General features: G+C 42.5%; 1 protein-coding gene across 1 annotated transcript in view; it reads left to right on the top strand.

Moving 5' to 3' along the window:
* The window catches only part of ADGRL3 (adhesion G protein-coupled receptor L3), a 707807-nt gene extending 687678 nt beyond the window's left edge, over nt 1-20129 (top strand). Inside the window, exons 26-27 of the mRNA XM_063128914.1 lie at nt 12821-12838; nt 19168-20129. Of these exons, the coding sequence (XP_062984984.1) occupies nt 12821-12838; nt 19168-19967 (818 nt within the window). The 3' untranslated portion in view covers nt 19968-20129. The remainder of the gene's footprint in view (nt 1-12820; nt 12839-19167) is intronic.
* Nucleotides 20130-26159: the final 6030 nt, after the last annotated feature.

Below are 26159 nucleotides of genomic sequence, written 5' to 3'. Positions count from 1 at the left end.
ATAAGGTGAGTCCATACGGAGTGCCGCTAACTCTGATGCACGTCTAGCAGACGTTATGGCAACAAGGAATACCACCTTAAAAGTCGGTAAATGCAAATCTGTCTTTGCCAACGGTTCGAAAGGCTTGGCAGGCAGTGCTTTGAGCACCACGGAAAAGCTCCATTGCGGAACAAAGGGACGAAGGGGTGGAACTGTATTTTTCATCCCTTTCATAAAGCACTTAACCAGTGGATGAGTGAAGACCGAACAGCCCTAAATCCATAAATGTGAGGCAGAATCGCTGCCAGATAAACTCTAAGTGAGGAAACTTAAGGCCTCTTTTAACAAGGAAAAAGGGAAAGTGAGGATGGTGGAAATAGGCTCTGAAAGGGGTTTCTGCCATGAACTGCCATATATTTTGCAAACATTCGGTGGGCTGTGCTTAGGTCCAATAGACGCACCCAAACTGGGACATATCGGTACCTATGATAAACCCAAGGTACCTCTGGCGAGTGTTCTGAATGGCTATATGGAAGTATGCATACTTATGTGTATGGGGCAAAACCTACTCCCTTCTTGAGGAGCAGCATTAAGAAAGACAGTGTGTCATCTGTAATTTGCTGGTTCCGATGCAGGAAACGAGATGAGCAATGAGATTGAACAATCCTTCACCATCGGATGGTAGGTCCTCAATCTAGTTCACAGAGTGAGACCTGCTAATCATAGGTATGCATGTGAAGCGCCAGAGCGCGCACCATCGCTCTCAACTCCCAGTGAAGTGACGGGTCATGTAAAGTTGCTGACAAGAGGAAAAGTTGGATCTGGACATCATAACTAGATAGTGTATGACTCTGGGGCCCAAAGCAGATGAATATGTTCTGAAAACTCCCCTTGGGGCTAACTGAACTAATGTAGAATTGGAACACGGGTGCATAAAGAAAAAACCCCATGTCCATTACTGCACTTTAAAGATTCTGCACTTTCCAATGTCAGAGCCATCAAAGAAGGGCCCTTCCAGGAATTTTTAACTGTCAGAAGCAGTGCTGGGAGGAAAAATATCGACACTGGAGTTGGCTTCTCAGTACATACAGCATGAGATACAAAATCCTGCACTTTATTTTCCTAGTTATGTGTCTCAATACCAAGCCTGGTCATCCTCAATGACCGGGAAGTGGTATAAGTCCTCCAAAGGAGGTTCTGCCCTGTGTAGGTGATGCAGAAGAGAGCAATGTTGAGACCGACTGATAGTCCTCAAAGGATTAAAGGGAATCAGGCCTTTTCTTATGCTCTAACTCATCTTCCCCAAGTTGATCTCCTAATGTCCCATGGAATGGGGGGTGGAATGGGGAAGAGCTAAGTAATTGTGCTGACGCATTGTGGCTGTAACAGCTGAGCCCTGTGTATCAGTCGCAATGACAATGATCACGGTTGTACGTATCCCCATCACGGTACTAAAGCCAGTATCCATGCTTGTATGGTATTCTCAGGAGACGTGGCCCATTTAACATTGTATGCCCTCCTCTTCCAAGGGGGGGGAGCCCCAAGAATGATGACATCAGACATCATGGTAATAAAACGCTCTCCATTGAAAGCAAAGCACTCAGAGCGTAGAGACTCTGGAATGGGGACCTTGAAATAGGTGGTTAGCTTGCAAGGTATACACTGCCTGATGTGGTGGACAGTCATCCATTGGCTTTGGAGGGGAGAGATATTACATCTCACCCTCTGACATTGAAGCTGCATGCGAGATGCCCTCTTGGTATCAAGAGTCTCAGCGTTTGTACCAAAGAGCTATTAACGTTATTGTTATGTTATTGTCATTTTCAGTACCAAAAATTTCAACCTTGGTACCAAAAAAGCCAGTTATGTTCATTGCCTGTGTCAGCATAGAGAACTCCAGCGTCTGCATTGTAGATGCTAGTTATTTAATTGCCACTGTTGGTATCGAGGGCTCCAGTCTGTACCGAAGAAGCTACATTGTTGCCAGTCTCAGCATTGAGGGATTCATTCTCGGTACCGAAGAAGCTAGTTATATTGTTGCAAGTCACGGTACTGAGAGGCTTCAATCTAGGTACCGAGAGGTCACAGGCTAGGCACTGAAGAAGCTAGTTATATTGTTGCAAGTCTCGGTATCGAGAGGCTTCAGTGTACTGAAGAACCTAGTTATTATTGCTACCGAGGAGGCCAGCCATGGGGACTCTAACAGTAGTGGTTAGATCTGGCTTCCATCGAACGGCAGATCCTCTATGCGGGTGCGTATATGTCATATACTGAGGACCTGAATGAGCTAAAGCCGGTGAATGACCCCGGTCGTATCTGTAAGGAGGCGTATGTCAGTATCGATAGCCTTCGGTATCGACTGGCGGTTGCTGGTGAGGTGTGTGTCGGTATCAATAGCCTTTGGTATCGACCGGCGTTTGCTGGGGCACTTGTTGGTAACGACGTCCGTCGGTATCGATGGGCTGTGGTTCCTCTCAGTACCGAGGGGAACTGGGACCCCGATCAGGTACGGTATTATCCAGGGAGGAACCTCTAATTTCGCCTTCCGAAATCGATGCTCTTACGCTGGGATCATCTGTCGGTACCGTGATGATCTGCAGCGGAGAAAGTATCGGTGAGCCGATACCGTGCCCTGCCTGGGGCGGAGAATTCGATACCGGTGGTGCGGATGGTGTCGCCCATCTCGGTATCGAAAATGGTCTCGGTAGCGATAGCCTCGGTATCGGGCTTATCGGTTCCGGAGGAGACCTTTGCAATGAAAGGCTCGACATCGGGCTCCTGTGCCCTGTCGGATGCCTCGGTACCGAAGTGCTTGGTACCGGGCTCCTCGGTACCGACAAAGTCGGTTTCAACGGGGTTTTTCTTCCCATTTTCCGTCTTAAGTTTGCTCTTTTCTTTCTGGGGTTGTCAGCCCCAGAATGCTCTCTCACTCTCTTAGAAATCTTCTTTGCCGCCTTTGTTGATGCAGCTGAGAGGAGGAAGGGGAACCGATAAGGCTTCACTCCACGCGGGAGGAGGTTGGGGCATAGACTCCATTATGATAGGAGATTTGGAGCATCGAGATCCTCTCGGTACCTCCACTGCCTCCAACGCCTTTTTTCAGAACAACGCCCAAAGGCGGTCTAATCGGTTTTTTCTCGCTTGCCTCGAGAATTTTAGACAAAACAAACAAGATTCCACAATGTGTGTCCCCCAAGCAAAGCAAACAAAGGGAATGTCCGTCGGTTAGCGTGATCTTCAGCCCGCAAACGGGACACTTCTTGAAGAGGCCTTGATGTGCCATAAGCCACAAGGCTAACTAACAACAAACAAATTCTTTTTTTTAAATATATATATATATATATATATATATATATATCTAAATAGAAAAGATTAGAAAACTGGAGAGAAAAGACAAGAAGGAAAATAGAATATTTTCAGCTGAGGTAAAGTATACCACACACGAGAAATCTCCACAAGCTGTTGACCCTACAGGTGGTTGAAGAGAACTGAGGGGATTAGGCGGGAACCCCTGAGCATGCTCAGTGGACGGTGGGGGAGGGGTTCCCGCCTAAAACGTTTTCAGCTATAGAAGTTTCCGAAGCTGGCCCTGCGCAGGCGCAGAGCCCATATGTGTGATGCACAGAGACCACGAAGAAGAACATGGGCATTTTACAAGAAATCCGCATCCTGATAAGCCTGGATGAGCATGCTTCTAAGGAGTGGCGGGGGGGGGGCAGGGTTGCCTCACCCCTCCAAGCAATCTTTTCACATCCTCAGGCAAAACAAATTGAAACTAACAACACTGATATTAACAGAGGATTGCCTCACACAGCTCACTACAATCCATTTTTAAAGTGGACTCCAATGTACTTTGTTTCATTCTTCATCATAAACAATCAGGGATCACATATTGATTGTGATTATGTCTAGTTGCCACATAGCCAATAAGCTGATGATGCTGATTTAGATTAAAGGCACAACTTTTTGTAGTGTATACTGATTCCTAGCCAATCACTGATCACTCTTAGAATTTTTAGTTTCCCCACCTTTTTGTAACGAGCCCCGAAAAATCACTGAAGGTTAAAAAAAAAATTTTTTAATACTAAAGAAGAAGACATCACAAATGAACATGAACTAACCAGTCACTTAGAAATGTGTCACCCTTAAGTCAGCACCTGGGGCTGTATCTAGGGATTACTCTCCTTTTATATTGTGTTCTGGCTCAACACCCACCTACCCAGAAAATCTGGTACCACCGTTCGGCTATTTGGATATCTTCCCCCTTCACACATACATCGGCTGACCATATGGAAAGGAGGACAGGGCTCCTGTATCTTTAACTCTTGTTCAGCAAAGGGAATTTCAGCAGGTGTCATTTGTATGCATTCAGCACCTGGTGAAATTCCCTCTTCATCATAACAGTTAAAGCTGCAGGAGCCCTGTCCTCTTTTGTATCTGCTCATGGGCATGGCTCCTGCATCTTTAACTGTTATGATGAAGAGGGAATTTCACCAGGTGCTGCATGTATACAAATGACACCTGCTAAAATTCCCTTTTCTATACAACTGTTAAAGATACAAGAGCCCTGTTCTCCTTTCCATATGGTCACCCTAACATACATCCAAGTTATTCAAGTTCATAGACAATGTCTATGTTGCTAAGCTCAACAAGAGCTTTAGCAACATAGACCAAACCACACTGATAGCCCTAAATCCAAATCTTCACACTTCCTCCCAAAGTTTACATGAGTCAATAGAAGTATGTGTCCTGTGGTCTTGCTTACAGTTAATTCAAGGATGCAGTCAATGAGTACCTTTGCATGCTCCAAGAAGATGCAAAAAATTGAGAGTTTTGCAATATACTAGTTCTAGCAGGGGACCAGCAACAAAATGAGTGTGTTGCAATGAACTCCAGCGAGCAGTGGGCCACCCGCCTGCTCTGATCTGATCCGAAGAACCACCCATGAACAGTGCCTCTGTCTTAGCTGGACTTTTAGCCCTCATCCAGTCTAGAACGCCACAGCCTCACCTGGCTCCAGATAGAAAGAGAAATGGAGCTGTGTGTCATCTGCATACTGATGACAATGCCCCTCTGTACCCCTGAATGACCTCATTCAGCTGTGTTACGTACATATTTAACAGCATGGGAGATAAGATGGAAGCATGTAGGACTGCCACAAAGAAATCCGCCAGCATCATCTTTTGAAAATGTCTGTCCAGGTAAAAGTGAAATCACTGCAAAGTGATCTCAGTTTGATCTACACCAAAGTCTGACAGAAGCCTCAAAAGAATACCAGAGTCAATTGTATTGAAAGTGGCAGGAAAATCACTCTGTCTCTCAAAAGAGATCATCCCGCAGGTTGGCCAAGGCTGTTTCAGTTCCATACCAGACCAGAACCCCTATTGAAATGGACTCCGAAAAACAGTTTCATCCCAGACAGCCACAAGGGGAACATTTGTCACTGGCCTATACTTGTTAAGCTCTTCCAGATCCAGCGATGGTTTCTTCAGAAGCGGTATCACTACTGCCTCAAGCATGTGGTCAAAGGAACTTTGTCCACATCCTTGGGCCCCACAAATTGAAATTCAACTAGCAAGAAAGGACTGGACAGTGCTCATGGTACCAATTGTACCAACTGTGGAATCCAAGTTGTGAGGGATAAAATGATTTTGCCATCAGAATGTCTAGGAAACATGTTCCAGCATCCCAGCAAAGGTTCTACCATCAGGACAAGATTTTAAAAAGTCACAAAGTGTTTGGGAAAGCTCTCTGGATGACTTTCAGAGGATGCAGTGGTGGAAGACAAAAAAATTGCTTCTTCACCACCCACACTACCACAGAGTAGGCTTGATGCTCCAAGTTTCCTTCCATGTACATTCTAGACGTCTCTTAACTTGCTCCATTGCCCTGAGTTCAGGTGTAAGAACACCTAGGAGCCAAACAGGCTTTGATGAGCAGGGGTGGTCATTCGGGAGTGATCACGTCAACTGTCCAGGTCATCTCTATATGATACAGATTGACCAGGGGTTTGAGAGGAGTGCCAGTCATACCAGCTGGAAAGTTCCATTGAGGCCAGATCATTCTAATGCCCCCCACCCTTGCAGAGGGAGACAGATTAATCTAAATCTCCAGAGCAATTGATCTGACCATGACAAAAGACAGTTTATAAAATCCCTTACCTTCAGACCACTGTCCTCCTCCCCACTGGAAAACGAAGTTTAGTGTGTGTCATGCAACATGTGTTGTGACAATGCCATGTTGGGACACATGATTGTTGTGGTAGGTACAAGTCTCTCCTATGTCTATTCTTTCAACACTATCTATGACCAGACCTGATGATGTCATCCACAATATCAGGAGTTCAGACACCTGCTCATCTTCCAGTGTGATATACGCCATCATTTGCTAGCAATGTCCCTCTGCCCTCTGCATAGGATAAACCAGCCAGTCTTTATGCAGAAGAATAAATGGACAGAAGTTTGATATCAGATATGGCAATATTTAAAAACAGTGGAAGAACAGTGGAAGGTTAAAGTGGCCATTCTTCAACGAAGGAACGTTAAACACAGATTGTGACATGGAACAGCTGAACTACAATTCATCAAGAGGTTCAACTCTATCTCCCGTGTGCTTAAGCGGGGTTAAAAAAAATATCACACTACACCTGTTGATCAGCTCATCAGTAAAAGGATGTCTTTATGATAACCCAACAACTGTTTTGTGAATGATTAAGGGTTGGATCCAGGATCCGACTTCCAGGAGAGGAAAGGATCTTCCGTGAAATAAAGGGCTCTGCTTGCGGAAGGTCCCTCCATCTGATGTTTGGGTGTTTGCTCCTCCCCCATATCAGAGCTCACCCATCCAGCAGGGTCTCCTGACTCAGTGTAGCATTTCCAGTGGGCTGAAGGCCAGCCAAGTGAATGTGGAGGCGAGGAAGTCCACTTCTGCCAGTGCTGTTGGTTCAACTTAAATCTGGATCCAACCCAGGTAATTATATCACTGCCCATGGTTTCTGCCTTTCATTTTCCTCTGACCGCACTGTTTACCAACCCACCCACCCCAACAATGTGTATGTGTAAGGAATATTATGAAGTGGACTCCAATCCACAAAAGCAGATGAAATAATAAATCTCTTTGTCTTGGTTCCACAAGACGCTCCGTTGTTCTTTCGTGCTAAAGGTACACACAGGCCACAGCTAGACCTAAGGTTTATCCTGGGATCATCCAGGGTTCGCCCCTGCCTGAGCACTGGATCCCCTGTGTGTCACCTAGATGAACAGGTTTGACCCCTGGACGATTCAGGGATAATCCTTAGGTCTAGCTAAGGCCAAAGTCATTTCTTGCCAACATCTTTAGTCATTTGGCAGCTGTGTCGTGTTTTATAATGACATCATTGATAGTGTACTTATGACTACTTACAAGCTTGCAAAGGCCAAACAACCTGGCATATTATACATTGGTGAGAATCAGTTTCATACTCTTCAACTTCATTGCTCTACACACATTCTACTCTTTTTGCCTCACTTTATAAATTTATGATACCTGAAATAAAAAAATATACATTAAAATGAGACTTAGAGTTATGAAACTATATTCCTCATTCTGCACTACATGTCCAATGTGTCTTGTACATTTCAACATGTGAGTGGCTGAAATTTGATATTAAACAAGATACATGTATAAAACTTTAAAATTAAGAGGTTCTTTATATGTATGTAATGGCTTGGATCCTGAGTAGCACAAGCGGAAGGAAGCTCACGCAAGGGGAATTCCCCATCCTTTCATCCCACCCACCCTTGCCCAGTTTAGGGCAGGGCAGGGGACTCCTGGGAAGGAAGGAATTGCCCCAAACTGAGTGGAATCATATTCCAAAGAGGCTTTTATGGGGAGCACTGGCAGGGCCGGCGCCAGACTATTTTGTACCCAAGGCAAGGCGAGCTACTTGCACACACACACACACACCCCAAAAATTGCCAACTTCGATTTCTAAGAACAGATGAGTTGTAAAAAAATAAAAAGCACAAAACTTGAAACTGCTAAATTTATTTTAAATTGCAAGAATAAGTAATAATCAATCTTTGTTTATCTTTCGCAAGTACAAAAGAAAATATTTTGGCACACAAATCATTTTGAATTAAAGGGCAGTAGGTATAATGCATATAATGCATTGGCAACACAACATTAAAACCTTTTACTTCACACACCTTTAAGCCTGAGGTCTGCGTCCTAGATGGCTGCCTAGTTAGCCTAACAGTAGCGCCGGCCCTGGGCACTGGAAGGGGAAGGGAATCAGAAAGGCCCCTGTGTGAATTTCCTTCAGCTTACAGGATGTAGAATCCAAGTCATTAGAATACAAATGTATAACCAAGGTGGGTTTTTTTTTTTAAAAAAAAAAAAAATCTATAACCTTTCATTTAAAGCACTTGCAAATTTTTATCTGGATATAGAAGTATAGGTGGGAATGTACCCAACTACTGTACTACATATTCCATTTCTGGACAAAGTATCGGCATCTCAATTCCAGGGATTCCTGGATGAGATGGATTATCTAGATCCATTTCAATATGGAGCAGCAGCACTGTGGCATTTATTAGGGCTGTGAAGGGACCCCCCGATCCGCCTCAGAGGCTGATCCAGAGCCCCTGAAGCAGCCCCGATCCGCCACAGCACCAAAGCCAAGGTGAAATTCGGGCCCTCTGAGGTGACTCGGAGTTTTCTGGGTGCCGGCTGCGCAGCTGGCACCCAGAAAACTCTCCCCACTTACCTGGTGCCTCTGCCATCTGCCGCTGCGGATGGTGGAGGCACCAGGTGAGCCCCCCTCCCCACTTCCCCACTTACCTGCGTCCACTGTCTACTTCTGGGCTTCAGCGTCGTTGGAGTGGATAACTTAAAATTGCCCGGCCTACTCCTTTTTATTTCCAGTGGCAGCACCAGAAGCCACCAGAAGAAAGGAGGTGGTGGCAACGGAGGCTGGTCCAGGGAGGGGGGGCAGGGGGGGCCTGAAGCTTCGGAGCCAATTGGCTTCAGCTTCAGGCTGCTTCAGCCTTCACCCGAACCACCTCAGATCCGGTTCAGAAGGGTCTGAACCACCCCAATATGCTTCGGATCTGGGGTTCGGATCTGAGGCGGTGCATAGCCCTAGCATTTATTAAGATTTCTGTAATAGAATCATAGAATAGCAGAGTTGGAAGGGGCCTACAAGGCCATCGAGTCCAACCCCCTGCTCAATGCAGGAATCCACCCTAAAGCATCCCTGACAGATGGTTGTCCAGCTGCCTCTTGAAGGCCTCTAGTGTGGGAGAGCCCACAACCTCCCTAGGTAACTGATTCCATTGTCGTACTGCTCTAACAGTCAGGAAGTTTTTCCTGATGTCCAGCTGGAATCTGGCTTCCTTTAACTTGAGCCCATTATTCCGTGTCCTGCACTCTGGGAGGATCGAGAAGAGATCCTGGCCCTCCTCTGTGTGACAACCTTTTAAGTATATTCCAAATAGGAGATATCTCAACAGTTTCTGCCAGTGATAACAGTGAGCTTCTGGCTTGGTCTGGAGTATGTTGATTTTGCTGCATAGAAGGCTACACTCCTACAGTCCTTTGGTCTGTGGCTCCTAGGAAGCTGTAGCAATGAGGCCCAGAAAGGTGGGGTTCAGGTAGGGAGTGAGTCACGCAGCAGCAGCCAGACAAGAGAATGACCAGGACTGGTTGGAAGGAAGTGATGCTGCAGCTGGAAGTGATGGCATCACTGGAAGGGTGGAGTGAAGCAGGCCCCATTTCAATATGCATTCAGACCTGGTTATGAGACAGAAACAGCTTTGGTCACCTTGGTGGATAACTTCACCGGGAACTGGACAGGGGGAGTGTGTCCCTGTTGGTTCTGTTGGACCTCTTAGTGGTGTTCGATACTATCAACAATTGTATCCTCCTGGGCTGCCTCGCTGGGATGGGACATGGAGGCACTGTTTTACAGTGGCTCCATTCCTTCCTGGAAGGGCGGACCCAGAAATTGGTGCAGGGGGACTTCTGTTTGACTCCTTGGCCGTTGGCCTGTGGAGTCCCTCAGGGTTCTGTTTTGTCCCCCATGTTATATAATATATACATGAAATGTATATGGAGTTTTGTGGTGTGGTGCCACCAGTACGATGAAGACACCCAACTCTACTACTCTTTTCCACCCAATTCCAAGGAAGCTGTTTCAGTGCTGAACCGGTGTCTGTCAGCAGTAATGGACTGGATGACAGAAAACAAATTGAAGCTTAATCCAGACAAGTCAGAGGTGCTTCTGGTCAGTCAAAAGGCAGATCAAGGAATAGCAATTCTGCTTGTGCTGGATGGGGTTACACTCCCCATGAAGACACAAGTTCACAGCTTGAGTGTACTCCTGGATTCAGCCCTGAGCCTGGATGCCCAGATTTCAGCAGTGGCCAGGAGTGCATTTGCACAGTTAAAGCTAGTGCACCAGCTGCGCCCATTCCTAGAGATGTCTGACCTGGCCACAGTGACACATACCTTAGTTATATCCCGTTTGGATTTCTGTAATGCGCTCTACATGGGGCTGCCTTTGCAGAGTGTTCGGAAACTTCATCTGGTTCAAAGAGCTGCAGCCAGATTGTTGACCGGGGCTGGTTACAGGGAGCATAGAATACCCCTGTTAAAACAGCTCCACTGGCTTCCAGTCTGTTTCTAGATACAATTCAAAGTGCTGGTTATGACCTATAAAGCCCTGTGCAACTCGGGTCCAGGTTATCTAAAAGACCATATTCTCCCTTACAAGCCTGCCCATCCTCTGAGATCTTCAAGGGAGGCCCTTCTCTTGGTCCCACTACCATCACAGGCAGGCCTGGTGGAAATACGGAGAGGGCCTTCTCTGTGGCTGCGCCAGGGCTCTGGAACTCCCTTTCCAGGGAAGCTAGCCTGGCTCCTTCCCTGGTGTGTTTCCAGAGGCAGGCTAAAACTTCAGTGTTCCGGCTGGCCTTTGGAGGGTAGTCTGGACCTCTGGTTATGCGTTGTTTATATACTGGGGTTTTTTTTAAAAAAAAAAATCAGATTTTAAATGTTTTTAAATATTTTAATATTGTAGCATGTTTAATTATTTTTAAATTTTTGTATATCTCTATCTGTTTTAACTGTACATGTTTTAATTTGTAACACTGCCTTGAGTCCCACTATTGGGGAAAAGGCAGGATAATAATAATAATAATAATAATAATAATAATAATAATAATGTATAGCAGCAATTCAAAATGGCTTCCCAGTGCAGAAGAACAGCAGTTCTGACCTATCTGGGAAAGCCTGCCTCTCTCAGCAGCCCTTCTCTTAAAATCCTCATAGTTTCCACTCGTGGCATGATTGCCATCTGAAAATAGAACCCTGGATATGCTATTCCACCTGGGAAATTCTTCTAGAATCATCCATTCATGTCACAGGGTGGAGAACTGCACCATCTAGCTATGCAAATAGTCAGGGAATCACACATTTGAATATGGGCCTAAATTAAAATCACCCGGTGTCATCAAAGATGGCAGGGCTGCTTCTTTCATATAAAGCAAGCTTTGGACATGGTGGAGCACACAATCCTCTATGCAGTTCCGAAGGCTCTACCATGTGACCTTATCAACTTTCGGATTAGTTGTGTGAAGTGGCTGTGGGGATTCCATGAAATGGCTGTGCAGATTTCAACCATGCCAGCAGGTGTTAGAGAAGTTTCCTGGTACCAGAACCAATGGGAAGTGGCTTACACAAATAGTTTCCCATGTGGAATGGCACCATGCGGTTCGATTTCTAGGCAAGAACTTCGTTGCAGTTTCAACCTATGCACTCAGCCACAGTCTTAGACTGCTGCTGTAGAGGGATACTGCCTAGCTGAATTAACCAGCAGGAGTAATTGTCACTTAGTACGACACTTGCTCACTTGGGCCCTTTCTACACCTAAGGGTTATCCCAGGAAAATGGAGGGGTCATCCCTGCCTGCCCCCGGGATCCCCTGTGTGGCATTTGGATGCATAGGAACGGTCCCGGGTTATAGGGCTGGTGTAGACATGCCCTTGGAAGAACAAAATTCAAAAATACGTGGAACTCTTAATAGCTATAGGCAAGGCTTCTGAAGCAAAGGCTGATTTACTCTGGACTGCATTTGGATCTGAGTGGGTAAGTAGAGTGAAGGCCTAAGAGTGTCAAGACCTCCAGGAAACCAACCTAATGTATAATGACATTGGAACATGAACATTTCTAAAATAGTTATTTCCTATTTATTTAAAATATTTATATCCACCTGCTTACCATAGTTTTCATGGAAGCTTTCCTACTTGCCTAAAGAATGTTCTTAGATCCAAAAAACATTTTCTGATTGCAGTGGGCTGTGCAGCAGGGCCTAGGATATATATTTTTTTAATGCTCCTCAAAATGCTAGTGTTACATTAAGAGTATTTTGAATGTTACAAATGAAAAAGGCCTCCAATAGGAATGTGATGCCACAGAAAAGAGAAGGCAATCATGTTAACATGGAACTGGATTTCAGGGTTCAAGCACTAGGTGCCGTAATTAACAGTAAGTAAACACATTTGTTTTACAACAGCATGGTGATATTCAGATTCCGGTTCTGATTTGGAATTTTGCATAAAAAATCTGAGGGTGGGGTTAAACCACTACATTTATTACTGTGAATAAAACATATTGTGTGACCAAGACCAAGCAGGAATAACCCATGTAATATAACCTCATTTGCTTCAGGGTGTTAAAATGGTTTCTGTTAACACTTTTTTCTGCATATCATCAATTTGCTTTTGACTCACATCTTCCTCCTATTGTCGCTGTAAAGCTTACTTGTTGTCTTTTCTTTCCTTTTCTTCATGCTGTCGTTTAGAGCCCTACAGAGAGACAAGTATGGGAGTAAAGCTAAACATTGCATATCAAATGTAATTTTTTTAGTTCACTTTTTAATGCATCATATATCAATGATGTAGATATTTAAAACAGTTCATCTCTCACAATGCAGAAATCAATTATACTAAGCCATATTCAATCAATATTCATAGAGATTAGATATTTCTGTTAAATCTATTTTCATTTTGTCTCTCATCCAATATGTTTTAGTTTTATGTAATTGTGTATGAGAATGAAATTTCTTTTTAATTAAAAACATTTTTGTCTGCAAAGTCATACTGTTTTCTCCTATTGCTGTGGCACATTTCATGAGAGCTGCACTTCATTTCAATGCAAGCCAACCCCTTTATTTTCCTAAAAAATAATAAAAGAGATCTTTCAGCTAATAAATCTGTTCATTAGCAGAAAAAAGGAGCAATGCCTTTAATGAACAGCTATGACCGCAGTTACACACAGATCTTTGCAACTACCTGTGGTCTATGTCTCTTAAACATTGGATTTTCCATAGAGATTTATACTGTGAAAGTAAATGTCTTCATTCTACATCTGCGATGGCTATTTCTATCCACAGCATTTTTGGACTCTGAAACACAGATTAAAGATATTTCCAGCCAATATCAGAATGTCAAGAGTGACGTTTTAGGGCTATTTCAGTGCAGAGATATTGCGTACAGTGACACTTCCCAGTCCTAAGCAGACCTGTTGTCTGTACTGCCTCACAGATGAAGATTGAATTCACTATTTCCAGAAGATATGCTAACTGTATTAAAGGGTTGTTTTTTTCTGATGTGAATGGTGAACAAATTGTCAACAAATTGATTTTCTAATCAGACAGTGTTGGTTCAGCCTTGTCTGCTAGCTCTGGCAACAGCATCTGAACTAAAAGGAAAAACATATGAAAGTCTTAATCGTGTCTCATGTTCTGTGTGTATCTAAAGGATTAATTGAAGGGACCCGGTTGAATCATGAGCATCTGAAGACTGACTGTTGTCTCCCATAGGGCAACGTCACCCAGATGGCTCCAGTGTGTTGTTCTTTCGGCACTTCCAACCCCGACAATTTAAGATATGCAGACCGCACAGATCCATATGACTTTCAGAACCCAAATAGGAATAGTGTCGTAATACTTTTAATAGGACCAACTAAAGTTCATAAAGCATTGAGCTAGTTTTTGAGTTTTACTAAACTCTCTGTCATGCTTATCATTAAAAAAGAAAAAAGAGAGGAGGACATCTTGTTTGTGTAGGACATGGTAAAAGCCCTGTCTGAAACATGTTGCAGTCTTCAGTGGTCATTTAGGACTACTTTGGTTCTTGGCGTCCAGTGCAAAAGCCCCAGGTTACAGCAGGACATGCTGGAGACAAAGAATCAATGGCCACTCTCCCTTTGAAAATATAGAAGTCCACAGATATTCACATCTCTCAATCATTAATCAGAACTCATGAGTACGTCAAAAAAGAAAACAGAAAACATGGTACCCTTCACATGAATAAAGCCGTCTGACAAGTTTTATTAATATCTGCTAGGAACTGGCAACACAAAGGACTAGCACAGGCTGTGTAGTCCACATGGCTGGATTCCTGCAGTGAGTATGATGTAGTCTTGCGGGATGGGGAGATTCCTGCCTTCTCCTGGCTCTCTTGCCGCATTGCTACAGCGTGAAACTGGGAGCAGAAAGCTGCCACTGGAACGTGCCCTTAGAACATCTTCTACATGAGGCTTAAAGCACCCCTTGTTTGGTTTGTAACACCAACATCAAATCTACATTGACCAGATGCTCATTAATATTGCAGAGGTCTCACCTCCACTTCTAACAATGATCAGACGTTCGCCTAAACAGCGAGAGAGATTTTCAAAGGCAGACTCACAAGTAAATCTCTTTCAAGCTCTCTGAGCTCCAATTTAGTAGAACTACCAATCAATTTTGATATTGGGCGTGGGGGGGGGGGAGCCAGGGCCAGGTTTTATTAACAGACTTTAATAAACGTATGAAAAATGTGTAATTTTACCAATGCGATACATATAAGGGTGCTTCCAGATGAGGCTTTTATCACACCATCACCCTGCTTTGTTCATGGAATTTTATGGAAGGTCCGGGCAACAATGTCTTCTATTCTTAGGCCTTAGCTAGACCTAAGGATTATCCCAGGCAAATGGAGGGGTCGTCCCTGCCTGCTCCCGGGATCTCCTGTGTGTCATTTGGATGCACAGGGATGATCCTGGGACAATCCCGGGATATAGGCCTGGTCTAACCATGGCTTTAGTCCTCTCATGGAGGGGCTGTGGCTCAGTGGTTAGGGTGACCATATGACCGGATTTGCCCGGGTTTTTGATGACAAATCCGGGAGGCAGAGGGAAAATCCGGATTTTTCCAAAGAGCAACTCTAATGGGAATTAACAAAAATGTTTATCTCTGTCATTTTTTAAGATAAAGACATGAAACTTGGCATGATGGTAGCTCTTAGGAAGGGCTTTAGTCATACCAAATTTGAAACAGATCCGTTCATCCATTGATTTTTTAGGATTTTTTAAAAAATTGAGGTTTTAAAATTATTGTTTTTAAAATTGACATTTTTAAAGATAAAGAGATTAAACTTCACACCATGATAGGATTTAGGTAGAGCTTTAGCCACACCAAATTTGAAACAGATTTGTTCATTCATTGATTTTTTTGGAATTTTTTAAAATTGAGGTTTTTAAATTATTTTTAAACCATCATTTTTAAAGATAAAGAGCTGAAAGTTGGCACCATGATAGCTTTTAGGTAGAGCTTTAGCCATACCAGATTTGAAACAGATCTGTTCATCCATTGATTTTTAGGATTTTTTTAAAATTTGAGGATTTATTTTTTTAAAAAAAAATATTATTTTTAAAGATAAAGAGATGAAACTTGGCACCATGATTGCTCTTAACAAGGACTTTAGCTATGCCAAGTTTGAAACATATCTGTCAATCCATTGAGTTTTAGGCTTTTAAAAAAAAGTTTGAGGTTTTAAAATTATTTTTTAAAAATGACATTTTAAAAAGATAAAGGGATGAAAGTTGGCACCATGATAGCTTTTAGGCAGAGCTTTAGCCATACCAGATTTGAAACAGATCTGTTCATCCATTGATTTTTAGGAATTTTTTAAAATTTGAGGATTTAATTTTTTTTAAAAAAATATTATTTTTAAAGATAAAGAGATGAAACTTGGCACCATGATTGCTCTTAACAAGGACTTTAGCTATGCCAAGTTTGAAACATATCTGTCGATCCATTGAGTTTTAGGCTTTTAAAAAAAAGTTTGAGGTTTTAAAATTATTTTTTAAAAATGACATTTTTAAAAGATAAAGGGATGAAAGTTGGCACCATGATAGCTCTTAAGGAGAGATTTAGCCATGCCAGGTTTGAATCAGATCTGTTCATCCATTGTTTTTTTAGGATTTTTTAAAAAGTTCAAAGTTTTAAAATTATTGTGTTTTAAAACTGCTGGAGCCATATCCTTCAAACTCAGGTTGTCAAACCTCCTCTTTGGGGTGTTGAATATTGAGCAGTTTCAGCCCTTGGCATTAAGGGGATCTCCAGTCTTTAGGTAAACTGCCACAACACCCACCCTAATTTTAGAGTAGAGAAACTTGTGACAATTATACACAAGCTTTTTTAAAAAATTGAAATTAAAAAAAGCCAGCCATCCGGCCGGCCAGTAACAAACCCTGTTAACAACAACAGCAGCTTGCAATGAGTGAAGATACAGTCAAAAAAATATTTGAGGGAAGGGGAGACTGTATCACACAAAGCATAGCAAAAGCTTCAAAGTACAGCAAAACCTACAAAAGTAGGAGTGAGTGAAGTTAATTTCAGATACATTGAATCTCTCACTTGTTCTTTATTTCAGTGATTTTAACATTAAGATGCTATGTAGAACAGATTTGTCTTAAATGTGTGCTGTAAAATCAGACACGTGACCAAGGCTATGTTCGGGTAGGCACGCCCCCTTGGTGCTGGACACGCTCCCTTGGGTGCCGACCATGTTGTCCTCCTTTTGGATTTCCAAAATATGGTCACCCTATCAGTGGTAGAGCATTTGCTTTGCATGCAGAAGGTCCCAGTTTCAATCCACAGCATCTCCAGGTCGGGCAGGAAAATCTCCTGCCTGAAACCCTGTGGAGCTGCTTGCTGCCAGTCAGTGTCGACAATACTGGGCTAGATGGGCCAAGACAGTATAAGACAGCTTTCTACATTCCCACTGCTTCCACCCTTTTTCTTGTTGCAACCCCCCCCCCCCCCCAAATAACACCACTCAGTAAGAGAAGACAGAATAACTGGTTGTAAGTGCCAGGACCGCTTTGTCTGGAAGCACCCTTAGACATTTGTATCAATAGCCACACCATGAACAACAACAAAATTCTTATTCCTAGGCAATGGGTATGTCTCATTTATTACATGCAGATGCAGCCTTTGAAATTTTTTATTATATAGGAGCTAGCAACAGTGAAATCAGCACCAAAAAAAGAAAAGAAAAGAAAGATAATACTAAATGCAACATAAACAATAATATGTATACAGGAAAAGTTAAAACGTCAAGAATAAGATGCAAAAACATCACAGTTGTATTGCATTCCTCTAAAAAGCTGCAACCCCAGTAAAAGAATATATTCACAAATGCACCTATTAACACAATTCGATATAGAGCAATCACAAGCAATCCATAGAGATGGGTCGAGTAATCCTATGGAGGCTGGGGAAGGGGGGAATCCACTACTTCCTAAGACAGGCTCAAGCCAGCCTGGGCAGAGGCTGGGGGAAGGGTTTAAAAAGGCCTTTTTCTTGGTGCTGGTTTTTCTTTTATTTTTGCTCCAATTGGTTTCAATGGGAGGGAAAATAACAACAGTTCCAGGGCTGGCATACTTTTTCCCCCATTCAGGGGGCATGTCAAGGAAAGGAGGGGGCTTTAGGAGCAGGATCTGGGTGGGAGATAAATTGAAATGGAAGTGATTTGGGTTGATATTGGGGCGGGATGCAAAAGAATTTATTTGGGTGTGATTTGGATCATCACCACCACCACCATTGAACTAGCCACATTTTCCAACCCGTATCTATGATTACAGATTATCATTTTTAAAAACTTTAAATATCAGGTTTATGAAACTGAGTTATTTTTGTTGCTAATGTACCAGGAATGCAGCAGCAGTTGCAAAACATGTAATGGTAGGTACTGGGGGAAGGAGTGAAATTTTTGTAAACCGCCCAGAGAGCTTCGGCTATTGGGCGGTATAAAAATGCAATAAATAAATAAATATTGGTGTGCTTCATAATTGAGGTAATACACTTGACTGACAAGTGTAAATGTAATGGTGAGACCATTAAGTCCAGGGTCTAAAATTACCTAGTGGGTGTCACTGGGGGTGTGAGATTTAAATCATAGAAAATGAGATGAGCAGGTTGGAAGCCGTTCCTCCAGCGCCCCAACCCAAGCTTGAGCCCCATCTCCCACCTCCTGACCTGGGTCTGCTTTGTACTAAAGCATAAACAGTGGGAGATCTGGTCACCGATTTCTTGGTGCCTTGTCTAGTTTGGTTCTTAAAGTAATGCAATAAACAGGTGATGTTTCTGCATCATATTTGGGAAGTTTGTGTATATCTTTTTTCCCCTTGGATTTGATTTGCATAGCAGCAATGAGCCATCAGATCATAACGGGGCGTGATGGGCCCTCCAGATGTCACTGGACTACTATCACGCCTGACCATTGGCCATGCTGACTGAAGCTGATGGGACTTGAATTCCAGCAACATCTGGAGGGCCACTGGTTTCCCATGGCTAAATTAGGGATTACAAATATATTTCAAGGCTTAAAAAACAATTATCTGATAATAACTTCTTAGATACAAAAACACACAAACTAGAGACCAAGTTCAAAACTTTGCCCTTTGTGGACCTCTGCATCCCAATTGCGACCTGTCAGGATTCTGGGCATGACAAATGGTTTTTATCATGAATTAACCCATACGCACATAACCCATGCACCTTTCTCATGCTCAGAATTTATGTACTGGATCAAGATTTTTTTTCAGAAGTAATTTTGAACTAAGCAACAGTTGGCATGATTTGCAAGGATTCTATGTAGCTTCTATTTTTCAATATGGAATTAAACCTATTAAGTCCACACTGTTTTACTTGTCTCACAAACCTATAATTTATGTATTTTCCCATCCCCTTCCCCCTTTGCATATTTACTGTATAATGTAGCAAAACAGTATAGCCTTGTTCCTTAGGGCAATAGTTAGAGCAAGATCCGTATGCATATACCTGTTGGTACAAGTCAACCTTTTTTGTGTGATATTTTTCAGAGGGGCTTCTGAACAATGCCAGGGATACAAGTGTCATGGATACTCTACCACTGAATGGTAACCACGGCAATAGCTACAGTATTGCCAGCAGCGAGTACCTGAGCAACTGTGTGCAAATCATTGACCGTAGCTATAACCACAGTGAGACGGCCTTAGAGAAAAAGATTCTGAAAGAACTCACTTCCAACTATATACCTTCCTACCTGAACAACCACGAGTGCTCTAACGAACAGAGTAGGAACCTAATGAACAAATTCGTCAATAACCTGGGTAGTGGGAGCAAGGATGAGGCCATTGTTCTTGATGATGCCACCTCATTCAACCAAGAAGAGAGCCTGGGCTTGGAACTCATCCACGAGGAATCGGATGCCCCTTTGCTACCCCCAAGGGTTTACTCTGCAGAGAACCACCAGCCTCACCACTACAGCAGGAGACGGATTCCGCAAGAAAACAGTGAGAGCTTTTTCCCCTTGCTAACCAATGAGCACACAGAAGACCTTCAGTCACCCAATAGGGATTCTCTTTACACTAGTATGCCCGCTTTGGCCGGCATGCCAGGCACAGAAAGCGTCACCACCAGTACTCAGACCGACCCCCCACCAGCCAAAAGTGGTGATACTGATGATGTGTACTACAAGAGCATGCCAAACCTGGGCTCCAGGAACCATGTGCAACAGCTACACACTTACTACCAGTTGGGGCGAGGCAGCAGTGATGGATTTATCGTCCCACCAAATAAGGATGGGATCCCAGCAGAAGAAACCTCGAAAGGACCAGCTCACTTGGTCACTAGTCTATAGAACACTAAGCAAACATTTTAACAAAACAAATGCCCCTGTCCAATCCCTGGATTACTGTTTGGAGTTAAATCAAAGCGGTGGTAATATTGTGTATTCTCCTACTTCATGCTGTTTTAAACAACAAACAATTCTCATACCTTTTTAATGGAATTTGTAGGCCCACCCAGGAAGAATACTAACTGCTGTGACCTCCCTCTCTCATCCCCGGCCCCACCCCACCCCACCCCACCCTCTGGCCCCACCTCAGAGAGACTTCAGTATGCTAATTAAAGGGATGCAACAGGAAATGGTCCACTACGTGGCCTTCTCAAATCATACTGTGTTTGTTTAAGCATCTTTGGATGCTCTCTTCCTCTTATTACCAAGGACCTGATTTACAAAAGGCCAAACATGCATTTGAAACTACTAGCAATGATGCATCTAGATTGGAGTGCTGCACAAAACAGAAGCAAAAATAGTAAAACTGTTTATTCTGAATCTGTATCACATAATAGTTTTTTGGTCTCACCACTTGATTTAACCACAGCTCACTTAGCTGGGGAGTAAACAAAACCTAATGAAATAGAAAGGAAGTCTGTAATTGTATGCTACACAGCATATTTTTATGTTTTTCTGTATTAACTGATAATTCTAATGACAGAAAAAAATCAATCAATTCCTATGTAATGTACAGATACTAGCATTGCACATATAGTCCGCTTTCTGTTCAGCCAAAACTTGCGTCCCTGTTAATGTAGTGGAAAAACAAACAAACTTTTTTCTGTTGTGCCTGGTCTTGCAAGTTTGTCTACCAGTAGAAGCAAGATTTTCCATACATCCTTTTTTGGCCATTTTTCCATTAAACTATTTCACTGGGTAAAAACATAGTAATTCACTTTATAAAGACCTTTTGTTTTTAGTTATGTCACACCACATTTAAGCAGTCTGATATATATATATATATATATATATATATATATATATATATATATATATCCAACACTTTACTTCTATAAATTTACCAACAAAACGTTTTTTCAAATTAGAGAACTGGACAAACTTTTATGTTTGCAGTGCACTACCCGTGAGCATTTGCAGCAAGTAAGCCCTTCACCAAGGCATTAGGTAACCTTTCTAGGAGCCTGGATAGCATAACAAGGCTTCTGCATGTGAACACCAAGCCTCTGCAGGAGTGGAAGTCTAATCCCCAGGCTAGGAACTTTTTCTGCAGTGGTTTGAAAAATTGACTGACTCATAACAAAACAAAGCAAAAACTATTTTGAAGTGGTAAAAAAAAATCTTTCATTATTTTTCCTAATAGGAAATGTATTTATTTGATAAGATTTAAAGTAATGTAGGCCTTCCCAGGAGGTAAATTAGCAGCACAGATTCTACTTTTTTTTAATTTATGATGCATTTTGTATGGTCACCAAGTTGAATGACCTCATTACTAATATTTGTTGTAATAGTGAAAATTGTTTGCCAACCAATAAACAACTGATTAAGATTTAGAAGGCACTGTATGTATGTCCTGTACAATCAGTCTCTCCTAATTTATCTCCCTCTTTCCTGCTTCAGCAAAAGGATTTTAGCTTTTTGAGGCTGAGGGTATCTATGCAAATAAAAGGATTTTTCAGCACAGAATTATGCAGAAAAAACATAGAAAAATTAAATTAGGCACCTAGAATTTCCAGGCAGGAAGGACCTGATTTTTCACCAGGGGATTTGAAACTGTTTATCTACTTTAGCTTAGCTTTGACATTAAAAGGACTTTAGATAATATTTTTCATCATACCTTTTTGTATATTTATTTATCTTATATGTAGCTTTTACTGATATTCATAGATCTCTGGACCAAATTAAATGTGACATTAGTAGCTCGAATGCATTTAACATGAACTTATTGTGAGTGATGTATACAGCAGCTAAGGGGAAACCTGACCAGCATTGAGACTGTGGCCATAGCTAGACCTAAGGTTTATCCTGGGATCATCCAGGGTTCGCCCCTGCCTGAGCACTGAATCCCCTGTGTGTCACCTAGGTGAACAGGTTTGACCCCTGGACGATCCAGGGATAAACCTTAGGTCTAGCTATGGCCTGTGTGAGCTTAGTAGTTTAACTCTTTCTTCCCTGTCACAGCCACAAACTCTCCTCTTTGAAGCTGCTATTTGCATTTCAGGTGAAGCCACTGTTGGCACTGCACGTCACCAGCTCTTTTACTAGGCCCATCGCATAAACTTTTCTCAGGCTAAGCACCACCACTTGAAAACCTGAGGGAACTTTAATTAAAACCTTTCCCCTAGCTATGAGGGAATCAGGTTTAATATAGGATCTCTCAAAATATACTGTGGGAATACTCTGGTGTGGATGTTTAATAACTGTAAGGAAGGTAAATAATGCCAAGCTGGCATATGGTATTTGGTAGCTAACAAAATAATAATAAGTTTATTGTTGTTTAAAAGCTTTAAATCAAAATATAATACTTTCAATCCTGCCTGATCTAAACTCTCCACACACCAACCACCTCACTTTTTTCACACCAATCCTAAATCCCTAGAACCCAAACTCTTCTTACTCTCCTGACACATACTCAAACTCACATACCTCACCAACTCCCAACACTCTCCTTATATACTCCTTCCGCCCCACCTATTACATCATAAACCACACCCACTCAGTTCTAACATTCCATACTTACCAGACATACTAAGCTAGACATACAATATACTCAATTGTGGGTTAACACCACATATTCCCCCCCCCTTTCTTTTAAAACCCGAGTGAGGAACTGGTTTAATGCTACATCCTTGACGCAGGGTTTGGGGAATGTAAATGGATAAACAAAACTTAAACAACAATAACAATTTAGATATATAGATAAACAACCTGTAAAGGAGGGGGGAAATGTTAATCGGCAATGTCTAAAAGTTAGGGTTATTAGCTTCAATTCTAGTCCGATAGCATAATAATGTGACCCAGGAAAAAGTCTCATTTGCTTGCTGCACTCAAGGATTCTCTATCAGACAGTCTATCTGCTACAACATTCTCACAACCGGCCATGTACTGGATCTCTGCATGGAACTCCTAGAATTGCCACAACCATCACTGCATCTACTGAAGCCACAACAACACTCAATGATCTGTTTGCAGGTTGAATCTCTGGCTCCACACGTATGGTCTAATCTTGTCCAGGGCCCACATGATCGCCAAACACTCTTTCTGCACCGACGAATAGTTCTTCTCCCTTTCTGTTAGCTTCCTGCTAAAGTAGGCTACAGGATGCTTAACTCCTTCTAAAGCTTGCATCAGAACAGTTCCAATTCCAATTTCTGAAGCATCTGAGGCTAGAATGAATTCTTTATCAAAGTTTGGTGCTGTCAGTACTGGAGTGGTGCACAGAGCTTGTTTTAAAAAGTCAAAAGCTCTCTGGTACTTCTCTGATCATTGCTTTTTTGTCAGTTCATGTAGAGGTGCCGCCATTTCTCCAAATTTTTGTATGAACTGGCGATAGTAGCCTGCTGACCCAAGGAATGCACGCACCTGCTTCTTACTGGTAGGAATGGGCCAGCTGTTTATTGCTTCCACTTTGCTAGTAACCAGAACAAGAATCCTGCTTCCTACTTGATGGACTAGGTAAATCACTTTAGTCTTCCCAAACCGGCATTTGAAAGCCTTGATGGTAAGACCTGCTGCCTCTATTGCCTTCAGCATCTCTCTTAAGTGTGTTAAATGATCTGGAAGTGATTTACTGAAGTTGGCAATGTATGCCATTGCAAATTCTGACGTACCTTTCAACACCTCATTAACTAGTCTCTGGAAAGAGGCGGGGCTATTTCTTAGCCCAAAAGGGAGCCCTAAGAACTCAAACAATCCCTCCGATGTTATAAAATAATTTTTCTCTCTAGAACTCTCTTCTAGACCAATTTACCAAAATCCCTTGCAAAGATCTATAGTGGAAATGACACAGGCAGAGCTTAATTGATGTAGGAGGGCATTCATTCGTGGCATCGGATAGGGATCTATAGATGTGATCTTGCTGATCTTTCTAAAATCAATGCAGAATCTGATGGATCCATCCTGATTTTTAACTAGGACAACTGGAGAAGCCTAGGGGCTATTAGATGGTTGAATAACTCTTAGTTGCAACATGTCCTGTACTTCTTTTCTAACTGCCTCTAAAACCATTCTATTCACCCTATATACAGCTGATCTAATAGGGGAATGAGACCCAGTTTTCATTTCATGTTTTATGAGATCAGTTCATCCAGGCTTGGCACTAAACAGGTGTGAGTACTGCTTCATTATTTCCCAAATTGCTTCCTTTAATACAGGAGGGGTGTCATTGCGCCAGCTTATACTCTCAATGCCACCTTCTTCCTTACTTTGCAGCAATAAATCAGGCTCGTTCATGTTCTCCTCTTGGAAAGCACATGTGACTATGCATTGGTAATAGGGTTTGAGCATATTGAAATGCACCACCTTTGTACTTTTCTACACCTGGCAACTCAGTTCAATAAGTGGTTCAGTCTGACTTATCTCAGACAACATAGGGTCGTGAACCAGCTTCAAGTTGATGTTTTTTTCTTGGGCACAAATACCATCACTTTATCCATAATATCGAATTTTCTGGCCCTAGCCTTCTTGTTGTACCAGCTTTTCTCTTTCAGTTGTGCTCTGGCTAGATTGGTATCTGCCAGCTCCATTACTTCTCACATGTCATTTTGCAAATTCAGAATATAGTTTACCGCCGACTCTTTTTCTTCTTCCATTTCCCACTCCCAGCATTTCCTAAGAATGCTAAGGGGACCACGCACATTTCTCTTTAGCATCAGTTCGAAAGGAGAAAACCCTGTGGAGTCCTGGGGAACCCTGTGAAAAGCAAATAGGAAACAGGGTAATTCCTTATCCCATGTGGATGATCTGCCACATACGTTTTAATCATTTGTTTAATGGTGCCATTAAACTTTTCCACAAGTCCATTTGTCTGGGGTGGAAAAGCTGTTGATGTGATATGCTTCACCCCCCACAACACCTCCACAAGCACCTCATAACGTCAGAAAGAAATGCTGAGCCTCTGTCATTATTTCATGGGGAAGCCCCAGTCTACAAAAAATCCTTAATAGGGCCTCTAATACTGACAGGGTACCCACATTTCTAAGGGCTTCTGCATCAGAAAACCTAGTGGCAAAATCTATAATGGTTAACAGGAATCTTTTTCCTGATTGTGTAAGTCTAGGGATGGGTCCAACCAAGTCAAGCCCAATCTTGTAAAAGGCTTTGTATATGAGTTGTAGTGGATTCAGGGGAACGTTCACTTTATCCCCACACTTCTCCACTCTTTGAAAACTCTCACAGGACCTACAGAACTCAGTGACTTCCCTAGCTTTGTTTAGCCAGTAATAATGAGCCAGCAATCATTTCCTGGTTTTCCTCATACCCATGTGGCCTGCCAAAAAGGAATCGTGGGCTAATTTCAGCAGTTGGTGCCGATATTGCTTAGGTACACTCAACTTCAGTATTGGTGGATCTTTTCCCTTTCTTTTCAGTCTCACAGTGAGGGTTCCTCTCTTTTTTCTCTCTTTTTTTGCTTTAGGTACCAGAAGCAGCTTTTCAACCCACCCACCCCCAATTTCCTTGTTTTCTCAAGGGCAACCACTTTGGGTACAGGAGTCTATTTTCCCACAAAACTGCTCTTTTTGAGGGTTATTACAAGAGATTTCTTTGGCATCCACCTCTGTTCTTAAATTTTCAATACTGCCATCTTGAACTGTAGCCAGTTTAAAATTCTCATCAGCCTGAGCAAACGTTTTTTTTGTATCTGAATCCAACTCAGCTGGGTTACTATGTAAAGCTAGAGATTTGCTGCCAGCTCCCTCCTGTTGGATACAATTCTCTGACAAGTCAGCAGCTGCTTTTTGAGATTGGGTCACAATATACACTTTCCTGCCACCTGAATCCATAAGATCTTTCCCTAAAATCAGAGGTTCTTCCTGACAGGAATTCACACCCATAATAAACTTCCCTTGAAAACCTCAGCTACTGGGATTTCAAAAGTAGGGTCCCTTACAGGTTTAATGGTGACTGCTCTGTGAGGAACAATTTCCTCTGGATTTACTAAATCTGTGTGAATCAAAGAAATAAGTGCTCCCGTATCAAGCACAGCCACATGCCTTTGTCCATTCACTGTCACCTCCTCCCACAAGGACTGATCTA

Source organism: Elgaria multicarinata, chromosome 6, assembly GCF_023053635.1.
Source record: "Elgaria multicarinata webbii isolate HBS135686 ecotype San Diego chromosome 6, rElgMul1.1.pri, whole genome shotgun sequence".
Classification (NCBI taxonomy): Eukaryota; Metazoa; Chordata; class Lepidosauria; order Squamata; family Anguidae; genus Elgaria; species Elgaria multicarinata.
The sequence above is the reverse complement of the archived record's forward strand: the minus strand, read 5'-3'. Positions and strand labels throughout refer to the sequence as shown.